This window comes from Ovis canadensis, chromosome 3, assembly GCF_042477335.2.
Source record: "Ovis canadensis isolate MfBH-ARS-UI-01 breed Bighorn chromosome 3, ARS-UI_OviCan_v2, whole genome shotgun sequence".
NCBI lineage: Eukaryota > Metazoa > Chordata > Mammalia > Artiodactyla > Bovidae > Ovis > Ovis canadensis.
In genome coordinates, this window is record NC_091247.1 from 214,123,147 (window position 1) to 214,144,962 (window position 21,816).

A 21,816-nucleotide genomic window follows, 5' to 3' on the forward strand; every position below is an offset into this window, starting at 1 on the left:
AGAAATCACTGGAATTCTCAGCCAAGAATGTACTAATGGATGCGACTTGTATTCTCATGTTATTCCCAGAAAGAGACTTTCTCCTGCTGGAAATCCCCTCCCAGATGAGACAGGACTTACCTGAGCACACTGCTCCAGCATCCTTGTCATGGGAAAGGCCCTCAGGATGATGGTCTTTAAGAGGAGGATAACTACACTGAGTGAGCATTGCCTCTGTCCCATTGCAATAAACATACTGAAACCAAATGGGGCCAATCCCTGATCCAAAATAAGCCCCTCGGGGAGCATCAGTGGCAGCTCCACACTTCAGCTGTCTGCACACCACCTGTGCCTCCTCCATGCTCCAGGTGTCATCATTCACCGTGCCCCATTCTCCTTGGTGCTTCACTTCCACTCTCCCCTCACAGTGGTGGGCTCCATCCTTCAACCTCACCTCCAGAACTGCAGAGGGACAAGGACACAGGAGACATTTTAGGAGGCTATGAAGTGGCATATTGGTAAGTATTAAAAAATGGAATATCTGATTTCTGAAAATGAACATGAGTTTGAGCAAACTCCATGAGATAGTGAAGAGGGAAGCCTGGCCTTCTGTAGTCCATGGGGTCACAGAGAGTTGGAAATGACTTACCGACTGAACAACGGTAACTAGGCAAATGGAAATACCAACAGTTTCTTGCTTATTTGAAATGAAGCATAACCATGTAATCTGACTTATCCCATGGAGTGTGAGAACAAATAATGTCACTTTTACAAAGAAACATTTAAGAGTCAATATATTTTCTACTGAGGAAAATCTTGCAGTCTTTTGTTAAGATGGTAGCATAACTATATGGTGGGGCATTCAATAACCTGGTGCTTGATAAATTATGATAAACAGAGACCTGGGAAAACTGAATACAATACATCATATGAGAAGAAAATAGCTATTAGTTAGTACGTTATAACCTGACTTACTTTGTCTATAGTTATAGGAAATAGAAGAAAATTAAGAAAGTGAAAATATTAAGATAGAGACTTAGCATATATTACTTCAAATTGCAAAGCAGTTACATTAAAACCTAAGTCCCTAAGAACATGAGAAGCAAATAATGAGTAAACTGAAGCCTCAACTGTTACTAAGAAAAATTGCCAATCTCAAACTCTATAATCAAAAAACACTCTTTTAAAGAATAAAGCCCTGGGAGAATGGCATTGAAACATGTATAATATCATATAAGAAATGAATCACCAGTCCAGGTTCGATACAGGATATAGGATGCTTGGGGCTGGTGCCCTGGGATGACCCAGAGGGATGGTACGGAGAGGCAGGTGGGAAGAGGGTTCAGGATTGGGAACACATGTACACCTGTGGTGGATTCATGTTGATGTATGGCAAAACCAATACAATATCGTAAAGTAATTAGCCTCCAATTAAAATAAATAAATTTAAAAAAATAATAAAATTTTTTAAAAAAGAATAAAGCCCTGGAAAGTGACTTCACCAAATTGATGATGTTGGAGGCAGGAGTTTCCATCCCCCCAAAAAAAGATAGACAATTAAGCAGTTATCTACAGACAGAAACAACTCTGGACAGATCTGAAATCCTCTTAATAAATTTTAGCAACACAAAGATATCATCATTTTTCCAGCATCATTCCATCCCCCAAGCCAGCGTCATTTGATGCCAAGAGAGTTCCCCTTGCCAGGAACATCAGAGCAGGCTGAGAAACCAGGGTTCTGGCCTTGTGGGGCAACACGTGAAGGCTGTGTTTGAGTTTCTCCTCACCCAGACCCACAAAGCTGAGACACATATAAAGGCCTGGGATAAGGAAGAAAAGAAGGGGCTACCGCAGCTGCCACCCAACAGGAACAACTGCAGTTCATGGTGTCCTGCTCTGTAAAAGAATTCAGCAGATTCTGCCCCTGAAGAAACCAACGCTGCAGACCTCCTGCAGATTTCACCAGATCACCCGCCCCGGTAACACATTCACTGACATCAGATCCAGAGTGTCTCCAGCTTCACTTCCTCCAGAGCCCAGCAACAGCACTGGCAACAAGCTCAGTTTTCTGGTTGAACAAGTGCAAGTTGCTGTTCAGTCGCCCAGTCATGCTGCCTCTTTGCGACCCCATGGACTGCAGCAAGCCAGGCCTCCCTGTTCCTTGCCATCTCCGGAAGTTTGCCCAAGTTCATGGCCCTTGCATCGTCTGCAAGACACTAGTCTAAAACCACGGTGCTGACCCCAACACCATGTATGTGTTCATGGCTAGACCCTCCACTGTGCACTTGAATCCCACCAGCCTGTCACCTGTCAGCAGACTCCACTGCAGTGCACATGCCCAAGGAAGAGAGTGCAGCTATGGGAGAGCACACTGAGGGCTAGAGTCCCCCAGGCTGCCAGGGAGCCCTTCGATGGCCCAGGCACTTACTGCCTTCTTGGGTCTCCACCACTACATGTGTGTCTATAACTGGCACCTCCTCCACACAGGCTAAATCTGGTACCCCAAAAAACCAAAACAGAAAACAAATTTGAGTAGAAGTACTTGTGGAAGAAATAGATTTCATACAAAAATTTCCCACAAAAAACTGCAACTTTCAAGGGTCAGCACTTCCACAGAGATCTGGAACAACTCCACATCGAGAGTTGTTAGCTCTGCTTGAGTTTCTGTGTTGTGATTGTCAAACCTCAGATTTTCCTTTTCCCTCAACATCCCCACAGATAGGATGCAAGCTCCCCACCCAGGTGAGCAGGTGCACCAGTGTAATGAGCCTAGCTCCTGCCACAAATCCCACATCTTGTCCTCCTCAGTGACCTAGTGACCTTCAAATGCTCCAGTGAAAGCCCTCACCCTGTTCTTTCTGTAACATCACCCTGACTCTAAGCATTGTCACTGGTTCGTGGGTTTTCACATCCATTTTGGGAAACTGCTTCTGGGCTGAGCTAGTGCTATTGGTACTTCCCCCATATACCAAGCTGATGATACTCTCTCCAGGATCTGTGAGTATAATAAACTATGTCTGCCGGCACCTCTTCTGTATCCTTTCTTTCAGTCACACTTGTCTGGCCATCTCATGAAAGAACATAACAAGCTACCATGATGAACCTAATGGATACAGGTCCAACCCAACAGTTGTACATGCATGAAACATTTGAGCTCACCCTCCCGCAGACCTGGGTTCAAACTCTGGGTCACAAAAGTCCCCTGTCAAAGGGAATGGCAACCCACTTCAGCATTCTTGTCTGGAAAATCCCGCGGATAGAGGAGCTTGGTGGGCTCCACTCCACGGGGTGGCAAAGAGTAGGACACAACTGAGCAAGTAAAACTTTCCCTTTCTTCATCCTGACTTCTGTGACATATTACAGAGACTGGAGGGACCGGTGACTATGGGTCTGGAGCTTTTCTCTCCAGGGCCAAGAAAGTCCTTTTTTGTTTGTTTGTTTGTTTTTGTTTTGTTTTGTTTTGCTTTTTGAGCATCTAACATTCACGAAATCACAGTGTGAGTGAAATCTTCACCCAAGTATGTTCTAAAGGCTGTAATCCATATGCTCGTAGTTAATCTGGGAATAAAACTGAAAGGTTTGCTGCAGGGAAGACCCTCCCAGACCAGACAGAACTTACCTGAGCAGACTACTCCAGCATCCTTGTTATGGGAATGGCCCTCAGGATGATGGTCTATAACAACAGGATAACTACACTCGTTGATAGCTGACTCCTGCCCTTTGCAGTAAATATAGTGAAACCAAATGGGTCCAGTTCCTGGCCCAAATTTAGATCTTTGGGGAGCATCAACTGCAGGTCCACACCTCAGCTGTCTGCACACCACACGTGCCTCCTCTATGTTCCAATTGTAGTCATTCACTGTGCCCCATTCTCCTTGGTGCTTCACCTCCACTCTCCCCTCACAGCTGTGAGCTCCATCCCTCAGCCTCAACTCCAGAGCTGCAAGAGAGACACAGACACAGGACACAGGAGATTTTAGGAGACAATGCAGTGGTATGCAATTAAATATTTAAAAAATCTTCTCTCTGAGGGGAAAAAACATGCTGGTGAATAGCATTTGTTGACTTCTGTAATACACATACTCCCACTGTGGCCAACTCTATGCTTCCAATGTGCCATCACTGAACCTGGAGCAGGAAGGGAGGCACCAGGTATTCGTCATGAGCCTGTAGGACCAGCTCCAGGGACACCACCGAGGACAGGCCTTCAGAGACTCTGGATGCTGCCCAAGGCTACTAGGGCCCAGCTTCCCCATCTCAGTTGCAGCTCATGGCGCAGGATCCAGGGAGGAATCCTCTCTCTCCTTCCCTGTCCATAGGGAGCATCTCATCCAGCTTAGGAACAGAGGGCTGGGGTAACAGGCTCTAAAGTGTCCCAGTTATTCATGCCATCTGGTGTTCTTGTCCTTGTGTAATCCAAATACCATATTTGAAAAATATTGGCTGAGAATTTTGCAGAATTGATGACAGATACCAAGCCTTAGAATGAATAAGTGCAATAAAACTAAGGGAACACATATGAAAAGCTATTAATTTGTAGGCACATCACTGATGTAAACACCATTCCTGTTTAGTGATTAGTGAAGTTCTCTTTTCCTGAGCAAATGGAACAACTAATGCTTTCTTGCCTATTTGAAAGGAAGCATAACCACATGTTCTGACTTATGCAATGAAGTATGATAACAAATGATGCCGTTTCCACAGAGAAACATTTACGAGCCAATGTATTTTTCCTGCAGGGTTGTGCTGAAGTGGTACAATAATAAGATATTGGGGAATTCATCAACCTGGGTGCTTAAAAAATTATCATAAGCAGAGGGCCTGCCAAACTGAATAGAACACATCCTGTGCAGATAAATTTGGGTTATTTGTTAATACTTTATAACTTAGCTTATTCTTTCTAAAATGATAAGAAATATCAGGAAATTGACAAAGAGAAAAATATTAACATAGGGACTTAGTGTGCATTACCTAAGATTGAAAAACATCTACACTAAGTTGCTCAGAATATGAGAAGCCAATATTGAGTAGACTGAAGACTTAGATGTGGTATAAAAATGCAAATTTAAAACTGTATACTAAAAACCTCTCTTTTAAAGAATTAAACCCTGGAAAGTGACATCATGAACATGATGATGTAGTAGACAGCAGACTTTATCCCCATAGAAACCTCAACAATTAGACAGTTATCCACCAACAAATACAGTTCTAGAGTGAACAGTAGTCCTCCTCAGAAATTTTAGCAATGCAAAGATATCATCATTTTGCTAGCATTCCATCCCCCAAGCCAGAATTATTCGATGCCAAGAGAGTTCCCCTTGCCAGGAAGGTCAGACCAGGCTGAGTAAACAGGGTCCTGGCCTTGTGGGGCAACATGTGAAGGTAGCTCTTCCATTTCACCTCACCCAGATCTGCAAAGCTGAGATACATGTAAAGACCTGGAATAAGGAAGAGAAGGGGCTACAGTAACCGTCACACAACGGGAACAACTGCAGTTCACAGTGTCCTGCTCTTCTGTAGACAAGTTCAGCAGATCACACCCTTGAAGAAACTAATGCTGCAGCCCTCCTGGAGATTTCACCAGATTACCCACTTTGTATGCACATTCATTGACATCAGACCAAGAATATATCTACCTTCACTTCCTCCAGAGCCCAGGAAGAGCACTGGCAATCAGCTCAGTTCTCTGGCTGAACAAGAGCAAGACACTAGTCTAAAGCTAAGGTGTGAGCCCAACATCATACATGTGCTCATGGCTAGACCCTCCAACTATGCACTCGAATCCCACCAGCCTGACACCTGTCAGCAAGCTCCACTGTAGTGTGCATGCCCAGAGGAACAAAGTGCAGCCACGGGAGAGTACACCAAGAACTAGAGCCCCCCAGGCTGTCAGGGAGCCCCTCAACAAGCCAGGCCCTTGCTGCCTTCTTGGGGGCCCACCACTATATGTGTGTCTATAACTGGCACCTCCCCCACATAGGCTAACTCTGGTACGAAAAAAAAGAGAGATATCTACATAGTCTTATATTTGCTAAAGAAATAGATTCCATATTATAAAAATTTCTTATAGTCTTTTCTACAACCTCAAAAGGCCAGAACTTCCACAGAGCCCAGAAATGACTCCCACATAAAGATATAGAAGAGAAATCAAGAAGGATGAGAGCATGAAGGAAGTAGAACACAGAAACTGTGCTGAATATGGGACTTGACCTGAACCTTGATCCCCAGTCTTCTTTCATGCAATTCTTGCATCTTCATTCCATCACCAGTTTGCTTCCTAGAAGCTGGTATGTCCTATTCCTAAGACCCAACCACCTCTAGTAGCAACTTTGCGGAGATATCCGATAATAACTTCCTCAGTTCCAGCCATTATGATGGTATTTATGTCCTGGACAGTTCATCAAACATTCTAAAAAGAACTGGGAACATCTCTGGCAAACACAGTGACCACCCAGTTACATTCTAGTTTAACCTTGCCTCAGGTCAGATACACATAAATAAGACTGAGACCTTATTATGTATCATTTCAAATTATCTTAACTTCAGGGTCCTTAGTTTTGTTCTAGCTGTTGTAACTGTCAAACTTGAGGCTTTTCTGCAGCATCAACATCCCCACAAATAAGATGTGAGCTCCCCACCGAGGGGATCGGGTGCAGTAGTGTGATGAGACGATCCCCTGACACAAACCTCCCCATCTTGCCTCCCCTGTGACCTAGTGACATTCAGATGCACCAGTGAAATCCCCTCCCACCTTTTCCTTGTATAACTCCACCCTGGTCTCCAGCACTGTCACTTGTTCATGGGTATCCGCTCCCTCCTTGTGGTCCTCACTTCTAGGTTGACCCTTGTCTATTGGTACCTTCCTCATTACCCATAAGATGATATCTGTCACTCTAGGATCTGTGAGTATAACGAACTATGTTTGCCTGCACCTCTCTTGCATCCCTTCTTACAGCTGCGCTTGACTGACCATCTCAAGAAGAAAACAAAAAGTGACTATGATGAACTGAATTCTTAGAGGTCCAACCTGGAAGTTGTACCTGCATGAAACATTTAAGGTCACCCCCCTGCCTCTTATGACACATCACAGAGACTAGAGGGACCAGTTACTATGGGTCTGGAGCCTTTCTCTCCAGGAACAAGCATGTCCTTATGTTGCTTTGAGCACCTAATGTTCAAGGAATCATTGTGTGAGTAGAATCTTCACCCAGGTACATTCTAAAGGCTGTGATCCATAGTCTCATAGCTACTCTGGGAATGAGAGTAGGGCTTTTCTCACTGGGGATGCCCTCCCAGACCAGACAAGACTTACCTGAGCAGACTGCTCCAGCATCCTGGTCATGGGAAAGGCCCTCAGGACGATAGTCTTTAAGAGAAGGATAACTGCACACTGTGAGCAGTGACTCTTTCCCTTGGCAGTTAATAGAATGAAACCAAATGGGGCCAATCCCTGGTCCAAAATAAGCCCCTCCAGGAGCATCAATGGCAGCTCCACACCCCAGCTGTCTACACACCACTTGTGCCCCCTCTATGTTCCAGTTGTGATCATTCACTGTGCCCCATTCTCCTTGGTGCTTCACTTCCACTCTCCCCTCACAGCTGTGGGCTCCATCCTTCAGCCTCACCTCAAGAGCTGCAAGAGAGACACAGACACAGGACATGGGAAAGAGGTTAGGAGATCATGTAGTAGTATACTGACAAGCATCAAAAAAGAAGAAGATTCTGATGTCTGAAAACAAACACTTGTAAACAGCACTTGCTGACTTCTGTGATATAAATATTGCCACCATGGCCAATGTGAAGCTCCCAGTGTGCCATCACTGAACTTGGAGCAGGAAGAGAGGCACCAGGTATTTCTCAGGAGCCTGTAGAACCAGCTCCAGGGACACCACTGAGGACAGGCCTTTGGAGACTCTGGATGCTGCCCTCCCTGTAGATGTGCCCAAGGCTTCTAGGGCCCAGCTTCTCTGTCTCAGTTCCAGCTCATGGCTCAGGATCCAGGGAGGAATCCTCCCTCTCCTTCCCTGTCCATAGGGAGCTCCTCATCCAGCTCAGGAACAGAGGGCTGGGGTAACAGGCTCTCAGTGTCCCAGATGTTTCTGTTACCTGTGTTCACATCCTTGTGCAATCCCCATGCTCAAATGTGCCTCGTATCATGCATCTAACAAAGGAAATTTGCCTAAGTGAAGTCACTTAACAGAGTAAGTTTCAAGATGACTGGTTCCTCCATCGTTGATCTATCTTACTTCCTCTCTTGCTTTAGTGAAACCAGCTGCCACGTTGAGAAAATTTATGGAGAGACTCTCACGACAAGGAACGGAGGCAAGACTGTAGCCAACAACCAGCCAGGGACTGAGGTTCTCTGTTCAACAGTCCACCAAGTTCTGAATGCTGCCAACATCCAGGTGAGTATGTTTGGATGATCTCCACCCCTGGTTGAACCTTCAGATGATCACATCCTTATGAGAAATCATGAGTCCTAGGACCCAGGTAAACCATGTCCATTCCTGGCCCACGCAAAGTGTGAGATACTAGGTGTTTGCTGACTTAAGCTGCCAAGTTCAGCATTAATTTGTTGCACAACAACACATAACTAATATAGGACTTCTTCCAGAGTCAGAAGACAGGGGGTGAACAAGCTGGAGGTTTATACTTGAGCCTTCTCTGCTTCATCCAGATGAGATTTCTTCCTGTGTGATCAGGCTTGCTGCCGGGTCCCACTAGAAATTGGGACCCAAACCACCTCTCTCTGCCACATTAGGTCTCACCCAGTGTCCCAAGCTCCTGCCTTCCTGTTGGGAACTGAAAAGTGAGTTTACTGAGACCTTGAATCAGCTCCATTAGCTTTGAGTTTGGGTCAGGAAGTGAGATTTTTTCTTAAAATCTAACATGATGTGGTCCCTGGGGACCAGGCACACTGCTCTGGTCTCTGCTCTGCCCCATGTGCTCTCCCTCTGGAAACAGAAGTGGTGTATCACAGAGGCAACATCTGGGAAAATGTTAAACTAGAGAAGATCCTGGCGTGTAGATGGCTCAGGCCAGCGCCTACCACAAAATAGCACAGACTGGCTGGTTAAACAGCAGAAATTCATTTATTTTATCAGAGTGCTAGAAGCTAGTAAGTCCAAGGCAAAGTGCTGGCAAGGCAATGCTCATCCTGAAACCTCTTTCTTTGGCTTTCAGGCCACAGCTGTCGCACTGTGTGCTCACCTGGCCTTTCCTAGGACATGTGCACTTAGAGAAAGAGAGGGAGGCCTTTCTCTTCCTTTTCCTGTAATGTCACCTATTAAATTAAGGCCACATCCTTCTGACCTTAATTAACCTCAATTACTTCCTAAAGGCCCTGTCTCCTGCGGTCACTGTGGGGTTAGGTCTTCAAGATATACTTTATGGAGGGTCACAGTTCAGTCCATAGATTTGCAGAGGTTCATTCTCAGAAGGAAATAATGATAAAAGGGGAGGAGATGAAAGAGACAGTAGACACAGGGAGATGTCCTGTGATGCTTACTCAGATGTTTTAGAATCTGACACTGAAGCGACAGTAAAGGATTGAAATAGGATCCTGAAAGTTCATGAGAAGCTAGTTTTATTAATAATAAAATTATCTATGGATATTGGTTCACGATGGCAGTATAAAAGGACATGTGTTCATATCCAAAAATGGACTGGCTGGGTGGACGAAAACATGTGCATATATGCACTTCCACTTACCATGTCTCTCTATTTAACTGCCCGATTTGTATGTAATTATTTTATATTGTTAGGTTAACCATGTTTATATTATGGTTTGCAATTGTAATTATCTTTTTTTTTTTTTTGGTCTGGCTATTGATTGTGATAAACATATTTTGCTATTGTGATTATGTAGCTATTATTCATTTTAATACCACTGTTTCATGATTGGTCAACAGAAAGTAGTAGAATTCTGTATCACCAAAACTACCATTTAAGAGAAAAATCTTAATCACTTTTTAAAATCCAGATGCACCTTAGAATTTATCTTGGAATTTTTTGAAAAATACAAGTGTCCAGGTATATTTTTTTCTCCAAAGCTTCAGATGTAATTCTAGTGAGCATCCATGTTTAAAATAACTGGATTATATGGTCTTTTCCTAGTTTGTTTCACTTTTTCTATTTCATATTCAGTGCTCTCATTTCACTTAGTTTGTGTTTGCTAATTTTTCCATCTCTTTTTTGATGTTCTGTCTGAAGCCTTTAACAATTGTAATGGAGAAGTTTATATATACAATGTATAATGTGGTAAAAGAATCCGCCTGCCAATACAGGAGATGCAGGAGATACAGGTTAAACCCCTGGGTGGTGAGGATCTCCTAGAGGATGAAATGGCAACCCACTGCAGTATTCTTGCCTGGAAAAATCCCATAAACAGAGGAGCCTGAGAGGCTACAGTCCATAGGGTGACAAAGAGCTGGACATACCTGAGCTACTGAACACAAGCCCATAATGTAATGTATGTATTTTAGAAAGCTTTTGAATTTTTGCTTAGTTAAAACATTTATGACATTTTGGTTCCACTTGCTTGACTAAATATGAATAGAATGCTAGATTTCTAATTTACATTCAGTCAAAGATTTGATATAGCTCCATTTATTCTGATATCTAGTATTACTGCTAAAAGTCTAGAAAGCATATTATTTTAGTGATTTTTAAAAGAAATTTGAACGAGGCTTGAAACTTCCAATCCAATCTGAAGATACCATGTTTAAAAAAAGGGAAATTAACCATGTTTTTTAAAACACAGGAAAATTAACATGTGATACAATATTTCTAACCAAAGTACAGATTTGTTCAAATTTTATGAAATTTTATGCTAGTGTCCATTATTTGTTTTCACATATTGTTCAATATTTAGTTGCACTGAGAAGTTTCAGCTGAATTTAAAAAATTCTGATTTTCTTTTCATTTTTTTCTGTTACAAATATTGTCTGATTTTCCTGGTTATGGCTTCTTAGATACACCCATTATTTAAAAGTGGATGCTTAATTTCTAATTAAGTAACCCCAATGTAACTTCAATTACATAGGATTTTTAGGGTATCATTGATGCTAATTTCTCATTTTGATATTAATTTCTCATTTAAAGGCTTTATTCTCTTTAGTCACTCTGTATTTTTTGAGTCTTTTAAGTTTTTTGAGGATTTCAATGGCTAAATCAAAGATCTCTCCTGGTAAATGTCACATTGCACTTGAAAATATGTGGGTTATTTTCATATATTTTTAACATAATTCCATTGTGATAAGAGAACAGACTCTGTGTATGATTCCAATACCTTTAGACCATAAAAGTTTTGCACCTTGTTTTATGCCCCTGGATATGTTCCAGTGTCTCCTGGTTTATAGTATCTGGAAACTTGAATAGAATTTGTATCCTGTTGTTGTGTGAAAACTGTGCAAATCTTAATTATGTTGAATTGGGTCATAGTGTTTTTCAGGTCTACTACATCCTTCTACATGTCTGTTTATTCATTCAATAAATTTTTGAGAGTTTGATATTTAAACTTCAACTAAAAATCTTAATTCATCTAGTTAAAAAATGGTAATATATAGTGGAACTATATGTGGGAGTATGTCAAGGCTGTATATTGTCACCCTGCTTATTTAACTTATATACAGAGTACATCATGAGAAATGCTGGGCTGGAAGAAGCGCAAGCTGGAATCAAGATTGCTGGGAGAAATATCAATAACCTCAGATATGCAGATGACACCACCCTTATGGCAGAAAGTAAAGAGGAACTAAAGAGCCTCTTGATGAAAGTGAAAGAGGAGAGTGAAAAAGTTGGCCTAAAGCTCAACATTCAGAAAACTAAGATCATGGCATCTGGTCCCATCACTTCATGGGAAATAGATGGGGAAACAGTAGAAACAGTGTCAGACTTTATTGTTTGGGGCTCCAAAATCACTGCAGATGGTGACTGCAGACGTGAAATTAAAAGACGCTTACTCCTCGGAAGGAAAGTTATGATCAACCTAGATAGCATATTCAAAAGCAGAGACATTACTTTGCCAACAAAGTCCGTCTAGTCAAGGCTATGGTTTTTCCAGTGATCATGTATGGATGTGAGAGTTGGACTGTGAAGAAAGCTGAGTGCCGAAGAATTGATGCTTCTGAACTGTGGTATTGGAGAGAACTCTTGAGAGTCCCTTAGACTGCAAGGTGATCCAACCAGTCCCTCCTAAAGGAGATTAGTTCTGGGTGTTCATTGGAAGGACTGATGCTGAAGCTGAAACTCCAATACTTTGGCCACCTGATGCGAAGAGTTGACTCATTGGAAAAGACCCTGATGCTGGGAGGGATTGGGGCCAGGAGTAGAAGGGGACCACAGAGGATGAGAGGGCTGGATGGCATCACCGACTCAATGGACATGAGTTTGAGTGAACTCCGGGAGTTGGTGATGGACAGGGAGGCCTGGCGTGCTGCAATTCATGCGGTTGCAAAGAGTCAGACATGACTGAGCGACTGAACAGAACTGAACTGATATGTAATTTTGTTGTATATTTTCTGAGTCTCCTATAAATGTGTTATCATACTCTCATAATTTAAAATATAAAATGAAAGAAGGTTTCAAAAAATAATAAAATTATCTATTGCGAGGCATGTCTTGTGCTGTTAATGCAGAAAAAAGTAAGAAAATGTTCCTGCTTTCATGTAGCTTTTACCTAGTTGATGACACAAACAAGGAAGTATGTGATTTCATTACTGTGTTAAGTTCCAGACCTCATAAGTTAAGCCCTCATAAGACTGGAACAAAAGGTCAGGGCAATCTAAGAGTAAATGGAAATTCATTGAGTGGGTAATCTGCATTTGCTCTGAGGGCTCTAGGTCATTCAGGAAAGTGTGTGGTATTTCTTGTGGCCCTTGGTGTGCAGAAGGGCTTCCCAGGATGCGCAAGTGGTAAACAATCTGTCTGCCAATGTAGGAGACATAATACATGAGTTTTTCATTCCTGACTCCAGAAGATCCCCTGGAGGAGAGCATGGCAGCGCACTCCAGTATTCTTGCTGGAGAATCCCATGGACAGAGGAACCTGGCAGGCTACAGTCCATGGGGTCACAAAGAGTCGGACACAACTGAAGCGACTGAGCATGCATGCACACAAGGTGGTAAGGAGACATAAATCAAATCGGAAAACCACACCCAGATGAGAATCCAGCAGAAGGCATTCTCCACAACAAGCTGGCAGGTAAAACAGGCAGGTTTTGCACAGAATTAGATTCAGAGTGTGAATCTCTGGATCGTCTAGGTAATATCCATTTCTGCACTTGTATGAAGGTGGCCCACTATTGATAATACCAAAAAACCATGAAAAAGTATCTGTGCATTCCTTTCTATAGTAAATTACCTTCATCCAAGCTTTTAATTATCTTTATAAATACCTTTTATATAGAAAGTGACCAGCATATTGTCAAAAAAGAAAAGTATATCAAGAAAATGGTCCATGAACACAATCAAGAGAAACAACTGAAGTTGAAGCAGAGACTTCTCATATTCAGTGTATCAGACACTAGGTTGTATATCTTCCACATATACCATATTTAAAGAAATAAAAACACTGTTGAAGGATCTTCAGAGGACTAAACAGTACACAGAAAAAAATTTTAAAACTGAGCTTCTATGAATGAAAAATATACTTAAAATTACAATGTTTGCATCAAATTAACCTCAGTAAAACATAGAATCAGTGAATTTTATAATGTCAGAAGAAATCATCAGGAATACTACTGCACAGAGCAACAAAAACATGAAAAATCCAGAGACAGAAAATGGAGCAAGATGTTTCAAATAAGTTAAACTGACATATGGGCATAAAGAGAGAAAAAGAGGCAGAGAAAGAGAGACACAAAGAAAAACAAAGAATTGAACAGAAGAAATAATTGAAAAACATTGGCTGAGCATTTTCCAGAACTGATGAACGATATCAAGCCTTAGAGTGATAAAAGGGGGCTACCAGTGGCAAAAAGAAAAAAAATTCAAGGATACACATAGATAGCAATTAAATTCCAGACACTTCAAGGGTGTAAACATCATAAATGTGTAGTCATATTTAAAATTCTCTTATTCTTCATTTGAATCAGTTCTGATGAGATGGATGAAACTGGAGCCGATTATACAGAGTGAAGTAAGCCAGAAAGAAAAACACCAATACAGTATACTAACACATATATATGGAATTTAGGAAGATGGCAATGACGACCCTGTATGCAAGACAGGGAAAGAGACACAGATGTGTACAACGGACTTTTGGACTCAGAGGGAGAGGGAGAGGGTGGGATGATTTGGGAGAATGACATTCTAACATGTATACTATCATGTGAATTGAATCGCCAGTCTATGTCAGACGCAGGATGCAGCATGCTTGGGGCTGGTGCATGGGGATGACCCAGAAAGATGTTATGGGGAGGGGGGTTCATGTTTGGGAATGCATGTAAGAATTAAAGATTTTAAAATTTAAAAAATTAAAAAATTAAAAAATTAAAAAATTTTAAAAAAATTAAAAAAAAAAGAAAGTGCATTAAAAAAAAAATTCTCTTATTCTGAGTACGTGGAAATACTAATAGTTCTTTGCCTACTTGAAAGGTAACATAACCATGTAATCTGACTTATCCAATGAAGTGTGAGAACAAATGATGTCACTTCCTCATATAAACATTAAAGAGTCAATATATTTTTCTAAAATAGAAATCCTGCATCCTTGTAGTGAAGTAGTAGCATATTAATAATAAAATTATGAGGTATAAACAATATAGATACTTAAGTAATTATGATAAGTAGATCAAAAAAACTAAGATCATGGCATCCGGTTCCATCACTTCATGGCAAAAAGATGGGTAAAAAGTGGAAACAGTGACAGATTTTATTTTCTTGTGCTCCCAAATCACTACAGACAGTGACTGCAGCCATGAAATTAAAAGACGCTTGCTCCTTGGAAGGCGAGCTAGGACAAACCTACACAGTATATTAAAAAGCAGACACGTCACTTTGCTGACAAAGGTCCATCTAGTCCAAGCCATGGGTCTTCCCAGTAGTTATGTGTGAGTGTAAGAGATGGATCATAAAGAAGGCTGAGCACCAAAAATTGATGTTCTTGAACTGTGGTATTGGAGAAGACTCTTGAGAGTCCCTTGGATAGCAAGGAGATCAAATCAGTCAATCCTAAAAGAAATCAGTTCTGAATATGCATTGAAAGGACTCATGCTGAAGCTGCAATACTTCGGCCACCTGATGCGAAGTGCTGACTCATTGGAAAAGACCCTGTTACTGGGAAAAATTGAAGGCAAAAGGAGAAGGGAGTGGCAAGGAAGAAATGGCTGGATAGCATCACCAACTTAATGGACATGAGTCTGAGCAAACTCTGGGAGATGGTGAAGGACAGGGAAGCCTGGCCTACTGCAGTCCATGGGGTCGCAAAGAGTTGGACATGACCTAGTGATTGAACAACAGCAAAAGTAGAGCAAAGGTAATCAGGGGATATAAACCACTATGAGTGTTAAATCCCATAGCACTCTCAAATCTTTTTATTTTTAAATATATCTTAACTGGAGTTAATATGAAGACATTATTTTTCTTAAAATTATGACATTAGAAGCTCCAGTATCACACAAACTTCAACATCACGCAATCCATTTTATTTCAGATGCTGATTTATCAGAATAAGGCAAGGACTCCTGCAGTGTTCCCACGAGCTTTTCTGCATTTGAAACCATAATGAAGACATTGTGACAATAAGGGATGTCATTTGAAATGCTAAGAAATGGGTTCTCTTAAAACAAAAATTCCTAACTGAAGCTCAAATGCACTTTGAAAACACTTACTTTGATAGTAATACTGTAATAAAGAGGATGAAAGAAAACTTTGGAAGAGATGAGCAGATTTATGGCATAGATTGTTTTCATGGTTTCACAAATGTATACTGATCACCAAATTCATCAGGGGTAAATACTAACTATGTACAGTTTTTGTAGGTCAACTTTAGATCAATTAAGTAGCTTTTACAAAGGAAATAATTGTTTTCTTAGCAACTTCAAGAGCATCATTAAAGTTTTGCTAAAGGTGAGATTCATCAAACATGTTGATAACAACTGGAAACATCTCTGGCAAATACTGTGACCACCTAATCATTCTAATTTCCACCTGGCGTGCATGCTCAGAGTCATATCTGACTCTGTGTGACACTATGGACTGTAGCCCACCAGGCGCCTCTGTTCATGGAATTCTCCAGGCAAGAATACTGGAGTGGGTTGCCAGGGTATCTTTCTGACCCAGGGATTGAATGCATGACATCTCTTGCATCTTCTGCTTTGCAGTCAGATTCTTTACCATTGAGCAACCCAGGAAGCCCTATTTCCACCTTCAGTTCAGTTCAGTCGCTCAGTCGTATCTGACTCTGTAACCCCATGAATTGCAGCACACCAGGCCTCCCTGTCCATCACCAATTTCCAGAGTTCACTCAAACTCACGTCCATCGAGTCCGTGATGCCATCCAGCCATCTCATCCTCTGTCATCCCCTTCTTTTCCTGCCCTCAATCCCTCCCAGCATCAGGGTCTTTTCCAATGAGTCAACTCTTTGCATGAGGTGGCCAAAGTATTGGGTTTCAGCTTCAGCATCAGTCCTCCCAATGGACACCCAGAACTGATCTCCTTTAGGACAGACTAGTTGGATCTCCTTGCAGTCCAAGGGACTCTCAAGAGTCTTCTCCAACACCACAGTTCAAAAGCATCAATTCTTCGGCACTTGGCTTTCTTCACAGTTCAACTCTCACATCTATACATGACTACAGGAAAAACCATAGCCTTGACTAGACAGACCTTTGTTGGCAAAGTAATGTCTCTGCTTTTGAATATGCTCTCTAGGTTGGTCATAACTTTTCTTCCAAGGAGTAAGCATCTTTTAATTTCATGGGTGCAGTCACCACCTGCATTGATTTTTGGGAGCCCCCCAAAATAAAGTCAGACAGCGTTTCCACTGTTTCCCCATCTATTTGCCATGAAGTGATGGGACCAGATGCCATGATCTTAGTTTTCTGAGCTTTAAGCCAATTTTTTCACTCTCCTCTTTCACTTTCATCAAGAGGCTCTTTAGTTCCTCCTCACTTTCTGCCTTGGCTCAGGTCCAATACATTTCTACAGGATATGGTTTTTCCAGTAGCCATGTATGGATGTGAGAGATGGACTGTGAAGAAGGCTGAGCACTGAAGAATGGATGTTTTTGAACTATGGTGTTGGAGAAGGCTCTTGAAAGTCCCATGGACTGCAAGGACATTCAACCAGTCCATTCTAAAGGAGATCAGTCCTGGGTGTTCTTTAGAAGGAATGATGCTAAAGCTGAAGCTCCAGTACTTTGGCCACCTCATGCGAAGTGTTGACTCATTGGAAAAGCCTCTGATGCTGGGAGGGATTGGGGGCAGGAGGAAAAGGGGACGACATAGGATGAGATGGCTGGATAGCATCACTGACTCGATGGACATGAGTTTGAGTGAACTCTGGAAATTGGTGATGGACAGGGAGGCCTGGCATGCTGCAATTCATGGGGTTGCAAAGAGTCAGACACGACTGAGTAACTGAACTGAACTGAACTGAACTGAGCCCTTATTACATATCATTTCAGGTTCTCTTGACTTCACTGCCCTCAGTTTCACTTCAGCTTCTGTGTTGTAATTGTCAAACTTCAGATTTTCTTGCAACCTCAACATCCCCACAAATAGGTTGTGAGCTCCCCACCCTGGTGAGCAGGTGCACCAGTGATGAGGTGGTCCCCTGCCCAAATCCCCATCTTGTCCTCCCCAGTGACCTAGTTATATTCAAATGCACCAACGGAATCCCCTAACGCTTTTTTGTAGTGTAACTACACCCTGACTCTGGGTATTGTCACTTGTCCATGGGTCTTCAATCTCTCCTTTGTGTCACTGCTGCTTCGTTGAGGCTGTCTCTTGTCACTTTTCCCATGTACCCAACCTGATAATACCCTGTATCTTTGAACATAATAAGCTGTATTTGCCTGAACTTCTCCTCTAACCCCTCTTGTAGCCACACATGTCTGAACATATCATGAAAGAATACAACAGGCTATCATGATGAGGTCCAACACAGCAGTTGTACCTAAATGAAGCATTTGGGCTCAGCCTCCTGCCTCCTAGGCTTCCCTGTTGGCTCAGATGGTAAAGAATCTGCCTGCATTGTGGGAGACTCAGGTTCAATGCCTGGGTCAGGAAGATCCCCTGAAGAAAGGCAGGGCAACCGTTCCAGTATTCTTTCCTGGAGTATTCGATGGACAGAGGAGCCTGGCGGGCTACAGGTCCATAGGGTCAAAGAGTTGTACATGACTGAAGTGACTTACTTTACTTTTACTTTTTTCCCTGCCTCCTATGACACACAACAGAAGCTGGAGGGCCCAGTGACTATGGGTCATGAGACTTTCTCTCCAGGGCCAAGCAAGTCATCATGTTTTCTTTGAGCACCTAATGTTCAAGAAATCACTCTCTGACTGGAGTCTTCACCCAAGAATGTACTAAAGACTGTGATCCATATGCATATGCTATTCTGAGAAAGAGACAGAGGCTTTTCCAGCTAAATATCCCCTCCCGGACCAGACAAGACTTACCTGAGCAGACTGCTCCAGCATCCCCGTCATGGGATAGGCCCTCAGGAAGGTGGTTTTTAAGAGGAGGATAACTACACTCCATGAGAGAAGATTCTGTCCCATTGCAGTAAATATACTGAAACCAAATGGGGCCAATCCCTGGTCCAAAATGAGCTCCTCTGGAAGCATTAATGGCAGCTCCACACTCCAGTTCTCTGCACACCACAGCTGCTGCCTCCAAGCTCCAGTTGTGATCATTCACTGTGCCCCATTCTCCTTGGTGCTTCACTTCCACTCTCCCCTCACAGTGGTGGGCTCCATCCTTCAACCTGACCTCCCGAGCTGCAGAGGGACAAGGATACAGGAGACATTTTAGGAGACAATGCAGACATATAGTGGTAATATTTAAAAATGAAATCTCTGACTTCTGAACAAAAATGCTGTGTTCAGCATTTCTTGACTTCTATGGTATAAACATTCCCACATGGCCAACTCTAAGCCCCCAATGTGCCATCACTGAACATGGAGCAGGAAGGGAGGCACCAGGTGTTTCTCACAAGCCTGTAGAACCAGCTCCAGGGACACCACCGAGGACAGGCCTCCAGAGACTTTGGATGCTGCCCTCCCTGTATATCTGTCCAAGGCTACTAGGGCCCAGCTTCTCTGTCTCAGTTACAGCTCATGGCCCAGGATCCAGGGAGGAATCCTCCCTCTCCTTCCCTGTCCATAGGGAGCATCTCATCCAGCTTAGGAACAGAGGGCTGGGGTAACAGGCTCTGAAGTGTTCCAATTATTCCAGCTTCCTGGTGTTCATGTCCTTATGTAATCCCCACACTCAAATGTACCTAGTAACATGCATCTAACAAATGAAATTTGGCAACAGGAATGAGATGTAATTTAAGAGATTAGATTTCAAGATGACTATGGTTTCTCCTTGTTGATCTATCTTGCTCTCCCTTTTGCTATAGCAAACTGAATAGAACACATCGTATAAGAAAAAAAAAATGGCTGCTCATTAATACATTAAAACCTAGCTTACTTTGGCTATAGTGATAAGAAATAGAAGGACATTGACAAAGAGAAAAATACTGAGACAGAGACTTATTTTATATTACCTCAAATTGCAAAATATCTGTGCTAAAACTGAAGTCACTAAGAACATGAGAAGCCAATGTCACGTAGGAAAAACCTTAAATGTGCTAAGAAAAATTGCCAATCTAAAACTATATTCAAAAATCACTTATTTTAAAAGAATAAAGCCCTGGAAAGTGACATCATGAAACTGATGATGTAGGAGACAACAGCTTCCTTCTCCTTCCTCAACAAAGATCAATTCCCTTGAATCTTTTTGTCACTTCCACTGTAAAGTCATAAGGGATTTCCAAATTCATTATTTTGTAAATATTAACAATGTACAGCTTTTGGCATGTCAGTCTTACCTCAAATAGGAATTTTTTAAAAAGAAAAGAATTCTTTGCAACCTCAAGAGTATCATGAAAGATCTGTTAGTGGTGAGATTGGAAAAGATATTCCAGTTGTTATCAGAATGTCTGATGAATATTCCAGGGTATAAACCTGCCACAACAGTTGGAATTGAGGAAGATATTATCAAATATCACAGCAAGCTGGGAATGTCCTTGGTAAATACTGTGACTACCCAGTCACATTCTAGTTTACCCCTTGGCTCAGGTCAAATACATTTAGAGTGGACTGAGTCATTATTATGTATCGTTTCAAAGTTCTCTTAACCTCACTGTCCTTAGTTTTGCTTCAGCTACTCTGTTATAATCGTCAAGCTTCAGGTTTTCCTGCAGGCTCAACATCCCCACAAATAGGATGTGAGCTCCCCACCCCGATGAGCAGGTACACCAGTGTGATGAGAGTGCCACAAATCCCAAATCTTGTCCTCCTCTGTGACCTACTTACATTCAAAAGCACCAGTAAAATGCCCTCAGGTAGTTTCTTTCTATAACTTCACCCTGACCTTGTTATTGTCAATTGTTCTTTGATCTTCACACCCATTTTGGCCTCCACTTCTGGGTTAAGCCTGTTCTATTGGCACCTACCCTGTATACTCATATGAGGATACTCTCCGTAGAAATTGTGAGTATAGTAAAGTAAGTTTGCCTGCACTTCTCATATATGCTCTCCTGTAGTCCCACTTGTTTGACCACCTGATGCAAGAATGCAAGCTACCACGACGAACCTAATTCATAGAGGTCCATCCCAGTACTTGTACCTGCATGAAACATTTGACCTCACACTTCCACCTTCTGTGACAGACCACAGAGATTGGAGGCCCCAGCGACTATGGATCTGGAGATTTTTCTCCCAGTCCAAGCAAGTCTTTATGCTCTTCTGAGCACCTAATGTTCAAGAAATCATTGTGTGAGTGGAATCTTCAAAGAAGTATGTTCTAAAGACTGTGATCCATGTGCTCATAGTTTCTCTGGGAATAAAACTGAAAGATTTCCTACTGGGAATCTCCTCCCAGACCAGATAAGACTTACCTGAGCAGATTGCTCCAGCATCCCTGTTATGGGAATAGCCCTCAGTACGATGGTCTTTAAGAGGAGGATAACTGCACTCGGTGATAACTGACTCCTGCCCTTTGCAGTAAATATAATGAAACCAAACGGGTCCTATTCCTGGTCCAAATGTAGACTCTTTGGGAGCACCAACAGCAGCTCCACACCTCAGCTGTCTGCACACCACATGTGCCTCCTCCATGCTCCAGTTCAGATCATTGACTGTGCCCCATTCTCCTTGGTGCTTCACTTCCACTCTCCCCTCACAGCGGTGTTCTCCATTGATCAGCCTTAGCTCCAGATCTGCAAGACAGACACAGGCACAGGGCAGAGGAGAGATGTTAGGAGACAATGTGCTGGTGTGCTATTAAGTATTAAAAAAATCTTCTCTCTGAGGGGAAAGCTCTGTGAACAGCATCTGTTGACTTCTGTGGTATAAATATTCCCTCCGTGGCCAACTCTAAGCCCCCAGTGTGCCATCACTGAACCTGGAGCAGGAAGGGAGGCACCAGGTATTTCTCATGAGCCTATAGAACTGGCTCCAGGGATACCACTGAGAACAGGCCTTCAGAGACTCCAGATGCTGCCATCCCTGTAGATGTGCCCAAGGCTACTAGGGCCCACTTTCTCTTTCTCAGTTACAGCACATGGCCCAGAATCCAGGGAGGAATCCTCTCTCTCCTTCCCTGTCCCCTAGGGAGAATCTCATCT

General features: G+C 42.5%; 1 protein-coding gene across 1 annotated transcript in view; it reads right to left on the bottom strand.

Annotated features, from left to right (window-relative positions):
- The window catches only part of LOC138436429 (scavenger receptor cysteine-rich domain-containing protein DMBT1-like), a 58,638-nt gene that overhangs the window by 8,385 nt on the left and 28,437 nt on the right, over window positions 1–21,816 (bottom strand). The window contains exons 5-10 of the mRNA XM_070292329.1: window positions 21,088–21,408; window positions 18,599–18,919; window positions 7,283–7,612; window positions 3,599–3,919; window positions 2,408–2,473; window positions 121–441 (exon numbers count right to left, since the gene is read on the bottom strand). Coding sequence (XP_070148430.1) covers window positions 121–441; window positions 2,408–2,473; window positions 3,599–3,919; window positions 7,283–7,612; window positions 18,599–18,919; window positions 21,088–21,408 — 1,680 coding nt within the window. The remainder of the gene's footprint in view (window positions 1–120; window positions 442–2,407; window positions 2,474–3,598; window positions 3,920–7,282; window positions 7,613–18,598; window positions 18,920–21,087; window positions 21,409–21,816) is intronic.